At 41.5% G+C, this 6,254-nt stretch overlaps 1 protein-coding gene across 1 annotated transcript; it reads left to right on the top strand.

The window, feature by feature from the left end:
* The first annotated feature begins 967 nt into the window (after window positions 1-967).
* Window positions 968-3,276, top strand: svbp (small vasohibin binding protein). Its single transcript, XM_076141073.1, has 3 exons — window positions 968-1,076; window positions 1,461-1,581; window positions 1,676-3,276. Exons 2-3 carry the CDS (start codon window positions 1,468-1,470, stop codon window positions 1,760-1,762), a joined length of 201 nt encoding a protein of 66 aa, XP_075997188.1. The 5' UTR covers window positions 968-1,076; window positions 1,461-1,467; the 3' UTR covers window positions 1,763-3,276.
* The last annotated feature ends 2,978 nt before the right edge of the window (window positions 3,277-6,254 follow it).

The raw sequence follows: 6,254 nt of genomic DNA, 5'->3' as shown, positions 1-6,254 counted from the left end.
AAACACTGCTGTAAAGCCTTGATGTTGTCTGCAGCAGTCAGTAGAAGTAGTTCTTGGCAGGATATTATTTCAGAAGAGAAGCGCTGCAAGTTGGAGGATAAATCCAGGTAAACCATTGGTATGCAGTGCGATAAATCTCTATGGCATAGTGTTGCCAGAGGGCACACATGCATACACACACAAACACACATACAATCACATCCAAGTTCAGATTCACGACAACAATAGGCACTACCAGTGTTGTTAAAAAGTTTTTAGTTTGGAATATTTCCGCACTTATAATGGGGGTGTTTACTTATTCTGTCCTTTCATAATGACTGTTTTTGTTTCAGTGGTGATAAATTCATTCTGGACCACCCCTCAGCTTGTGTCAGGCTCACTCCTCACCCAACTGATTTATGCACTGTAGAGCTTCCCTGAGGGGAGTCTGTATGTGTGTAATTCTTATCCGTTAACCTTTCAAACTGTTAACCTAAATCAAAAATGAAAATAGGAAATAGTCTAAAATGTTGGAGTCCATGAGGTCCAGAGATGACAGGGAAAACAATGCTCTGAAAAACTGCTCTAATAATGAAGCTATTCTACTCTAATAGGATCATTCATTACATTATCCAGTGAAATGACTCTGGTTCCCAAAGGAAGTGTCACGGCTACATTAACACATAACGCAAATTCTGAATCATGTCACTTACAATAACTAACTGATATAATTCAGGAACCATGTAAACTCACGTATTTCTATTGCACACAGAACTTGTCGAGATGGATTGTTGTGCAAAAACGACATCTTGTGGTTATTGGTAGTTGGTGCATGATCTATTGGGTTATTCTTTTACTGGACGATCTTATTCATAAACTCTTACAGTAGACACTCCAGAACACTAGATGGCAGAAACAATCTGTAAATCATTGGTCAACCGTCGACCGGAACCTTGTATACTCCCCGTTTCCACTGGGATTTGTTTATATGTGGCACTGACGAAACAGCTGTTTCAAGGGCTGTTAGCTACCTACACTCAATAGAATCAGCTTCGTGACTGATAAGAGGTCATAGTTTCATCTTTTGTATTCTACAGGTAAGTGCGCTTATATGGTAACTCAAATTTCTGACGTTTAAGTATCACGCTTGGTTTAAATGCGTTCTGTAAAGCTGTTATTAGCTTTGACGCTAATGAAGGCTAATATACAGAATGCTGTCCAGCTAGTCGAGTGTTCTGGGTTAACAAGTGACCATGTTAACTGGTGACATTAGTTTGATAGCTCCCTTTATCAGCAGACATTGGAAGCTGGAATGGATCGTTAAGATGTCGCTGCCAATGTTTTAAATGTTAAATGTTTCATCCATGAATAATGATTGAATCATTATTTTCTCTCACTTATTAAACTTGATAAAAATGTGTGTGGAAATCACATTGTTAAAGTAGTAGTATGTGTTTAATAATGTGGATTTTGTGGCGTAGTGTTACCATGGAGCCTGCCTGCCGTAAAGATAAGCCAAAGCTGAATTCAACGCCAACTCGAGGGGACAGAACCAAGCAGAAGTCTGCACAGCAGGAGCTCAAACAGCGGCAGAGAGCAGAGGTGACTCATCTTTCCCTTTTCACTTATATGCGTGTATATATATATTTATACGTTTCAACACTGGTGTATTAATGTTGTCTGTCTCTATTTACAGATCTATGCCCTGAACAAGGTGATGACAGAGTTGGAACAGCAGCAGTTTGAAGCCTTTTGTAAACAGATGCAGTCACAAGGAGAATGAGAGCCTGCCAGTCCATCCTGAGCTGGGCGCGGTCACAACGCTACACACACATGCACAAGCACACATTTGAGTTGGTATATTGTGCCATCGCATTAACCCTTACTAGACTGGTAAACATTGAAGATAATCATTTTTACTTTGAATCAGACAGGATCATTCAAAATATCACTTTTCCTTCTGACATTTCTACTCTGTAACCTACTTGAATATGCAAGAGAGTATTGTTTTATAAGATACCAGTTTTTAATCTTTGTTACATATGTTTTATTTGGGTTTAACTGAACAAAACCATGCTCTGTTCATACTTGCACATTAACTGAAGGTATGCAGATGCCTTGCTCAAGGGCAACGCAGTGTTGCGTAGGGAGTATTTTTTGTTTTTCCTGAGCTGATCGGTGATCTACATGTTACGAGCACATTTTGTTGTATTAAAAGAGTATAACTCTTTTTAGGCTACAGTTTCCTAATGGATCAGGGTGATTGATAACTTCTTTGCCAGCTTCAAACAGATGTGAACAATGGCTGGAATAGTTTTGATAAAGGACTAGAATGTTGTGTATGAGCTGCATTTATTTGTGCTAAGTGAATTAAGTACAACTTCCATGGGCTCTGTGAGTTTTACACATTTACTCTCTTGGATTTGGTGTCTTCAGGAGCGAACATTTTGAAACAACAGGTGGAAGTGTGTTGAGTTTGACATTTATATACAAAAGATACAAAATAATAATAAGTGAGATCTTTCTGTGCTAGGCTCAGGATTTATCAACCAACCCTGAGGGATTGAAGTTTCTTTTCCCGTCTTCTTTAGAGCTGCATTAAGCAATGTATGACCAGTAGATAACAGCATCAAACTCCAAAACAGGAAAGTGTTTAGGATTCCATATATGCTGGATGTATGCATATACTGTACGTTCAAATGAGCCATACAGTCACAAAAGTCCTCTTCACGCACTTTTAAAAGTAGTTGGTGCTCTTCATATGTCAGTGTTGATGGTGCTCACGTTGTAAACAATCTGGAATGACGTAATAACGATGCCACTCGGTCTGTTAATATCACAGTTTACAGGCTGTGTCTCATGACTGCAACATGTTTACATTGTGTCATATGTCTTTCGATTTCATTTGAGTTACACAGTTTTTAGTAAAGGTAATGGTGATTTTCTGAAATATCTGTGTATGTGTGTATTATTTATATAACATGAGTTTAGAAGAAAAAGAAGATTTGACAATAGAAAAAAGTCAATAAATGAAACTTGATAAAAAGGCAGTGGTAATTAGTGAGTTCATTTATTATTTGATCATTGTCATTCTCCCTTGCATGTAGCAGGCACCACAGTGTGTGTAACAGGAGGATAAGTCTGTGAAGAGGAAGTGAATAGAATTGCTTGCTTGAGAGCAATTTACACGAAAAACGGTATGTTAAGCAGAGGTGTCGCCATGGCAGTGTTGTGAGCTGCAGACATGACATTTTAAAAGTGTTTGACAACAATAAAGTCTGTGCCTGTCTCGCTCTCCCTCGTCTCTGTCTTGCATGCTTTTTCCTAATGTGACAAAATGTGAACAACAGCTTGGCAAGCCTTTGAGCAAAATGCTGCCCGACAAGACGAGACTTATTCTAAGGGACAAACTAATACCTGGCAAGAAGCTGTGAGAAAAAGCCAGGTCAGCCACACAAACGTGTGAAATGCTTTTTATCTACCTTTGTTGAACACACTTATTGTAAGTCACTTTGGTTAAAAGCGTCTGCTAAATGACCGTAATGTAATGTAATGTAATGTAATGTAAGCAATGTGCCAGTGTGATGAAATTCAGTTGCATTACATTACATTACATTACGATCATTTAGCAGACGCTTTTATCCAAAGCGACTTACAATAAGTGTGTTCAACAAAGGTACATAAAAGAACTTCAGGTCACAAGAAATCGTAAGCGCATTTCCTTCCTAAACCAACAGCTAAGAGCATAACTAGAGCTAGAGTAGAAGTGCAATAAGTTAGGTACTATGATGAATGAGAAAAAAGGACAAATTAGAAATGAAAGAAAAAAAAGGACAAATTAGAAATGAAAAATTAGAAAACAAGAGCATCAGAAGAGCTAGGACAGAGTAGGTGATGTCCTATGAGGGAGGATCTGGGTAGTGTTTCTTGAAGAGATGGGTCTTCAGCCTGCGGCGAAAGATGGGCAGCGACTCCGCTGTCCTGACATCAGTCGGGAGATCATTCCACCACTGAGGTGCCAGAACAGAGAAAAGCCGTGACCGCATCGATCGCAAGCAGGGGCCGCTGAGCGCCGGGGCAGCCAGTCGCCTGGAGGCAGCAGAGCGAAGTGGTCGGCCGGGTGGCTTGACCATAGCCACGAGGTATGAAGGAGCTGTTCCTTTCACTGCCCTGTAGGCTAGCACCAGAGTCTTAAACTGGATGCGAGCAGCTACAGGGAGCCAGTGTAGAGAACGGAGAAGGCAAGTTGTGTGGGAGAACTTGGGAAGGTTGAACACCAGACGGTTCCCACATCAGCACAGGCCTGCCACTTTCTACTACATACTAATTACATCACATTTACATCACATCACAACATCAAGTTTATACACGTTTGTGTGGCTGACCTGGTATTTTCTCACGACTTCTTGCCAGTTATCAGTTTGTTACTGAGAATCAGTCTTATCTTGTCAGGCAGGATTTTGCTCAATGGTTTGCAAAGCTGTTGTTCACATTTTGGTACATTTAAATTGATGTCTTGACCGAAGTGACAGCTCCCACATCAGCACAGACCAGCCACTTTCTACTACAGCTCCGGATCAGAGAGGCGTAATGCTCCCTGCGTGTTGAGGGTGAGCAAGCACCACAGTGTGTGTAACAGTAGGATAAGTCTGTGAAGAGGAAGTGAATAGAATTGCTTGCTTGAGAGCAATTTACACGAAAAACGGTAAGTTAAGCAGAGGTGTCGCCATGGCAGTGTTGTGAGCTGCAGACATGACATTTTAAAAGTGTTTGACAACAATATAGTTTGTGCCTGTCTCGCTCTCCCTCGTCTCTGTCTTGCATGCTTTTTCCTAATGTGACAAAATGTGAACAACAGCTTGGCAAGCCTTTGAGCAAAATGCTGCCCGACAAGACGAGACTTATTCTAAGGGACAAACTAATACCTGGCAAGAAGCTGTGAGAAAAAGCCAGGTCAGCCACACAAACGTGTGAAATGCTTTTTATCTACCTTTGTTGAACACACTTATTGTAAGTCACTTTGGATAAAAGCGTCTGCTAAATGACCGTAATGTAATGTAATGTAATGTAATGTAAGCAATGTGCCAGTGTGATGAAATTCAGTTGCATTACATTACATTACATTACGATCATTTAGCAGACGCTTTTATCCAAAGCGACTTACAATAAGTGTGTTCAACAAAGGTACATAAAAGAACTTCAGGTCACAAGAAATCGTAAGCGCATTTCCTTCCTAAACCAACAGCTAAGAGCATAACTAGAGCTAGAGTAGAAGTGCAATAAGTTAGGTACTATGATGAATGAGAAAAAAGGACAAATTAGAAATGAAAGAGAAAAAAAGGACAAATTAGAAATGAAAAATTAGAAAACAAGAGCATCAGAAGAGCTAGGACAGAGTAGGTGATGTCCTATGAGGGAGGATCTGGGGAGTGTTTCTTGAAGAGATGGGTCTTCAGCCTGCGGCGAAAGATGGGCAGCGACTCCGCTGTCCTGACATCAGTCGGGAGATCATTCCACCACTGAGGTGCCAGAACAGAGAAAAGCCGTGACCGCATCGATCGCAAGCAGGGGCCGCTGAGCGCCGGGGCAGCCAGTCGCCTGGAGGCAGCAGAGCGAAGTGGTCGGCCGGGTGGCTTGACCATAGCCACGAGGTATGAAGGAGCTGTTCCTTTCACTGCCCTGTAGGCTAGCACCAGAGTCTTAAACTGGATGCGAGCAGCTACAGGGAGCCAGTGTAGAGAACGGAGAAGGCAAGTTGTGTGGGAGAACTTGGGAAGGTTGAACACCAGACGGTTCCCACATCAGCACAGGCCTGCCACTTTCTACTACATACTAATTACATCACATTTACATCACATCACAACATCAAGTTTATACACGTTTGTGTGGCTGACCTGGTATTTTCTCACGACTTCTTGCCAGTTATCAGTTTGTTACTGAGAATCAGTCTTATCTTGTCAGGCAGGATTTTGCTCAATGGTTTGCAAAGCTGTTGTTCACATTTTGTCACATTTTAATTGACGCTTTGACTGTAAGTGACAGCTCCCACATCAGCACAGACCTGCCACTTTCTACTACAGCTCCGGATCAGAGAGGTGTAATGCTCCCTGCGTGTTGAGGGTGAGTTGCTGCCTCACCAGGGAGATGTACAGTCAGTCGAGTGAGGCAGCAATCCCAAGGGAGATTCTTTCTCCATGAACGGCTGGGTGTGCATAGGAACTTCCAGTGTGATTATACAGAGGTACAAATAATACATGCAAAGCAAAACACACAAA

This window comes from Genypterus blacodes, unplaced genomic scaffold (genome assembly GCF_046128005.1).
Source record: "Genypterus blacodes isolate CSIRO-AG114 ecotype Tasmania unplaced genomic scaffold, CSIRO-AGI_Gbla_v1 ptg000017l_1, whole genome shotgun sequence".
Taxonomy (NCBI): Eukaryota; Metazoa; Chordata; class Actinopteri; order Ophidiiformes; family Ophidiidae; genus Genypterus; species Genypterus blacodes.
Note: the sequence above shows the minus strand (reverse complement) of the source record. Positions and strands in the feature narration are given on the sequence as shown.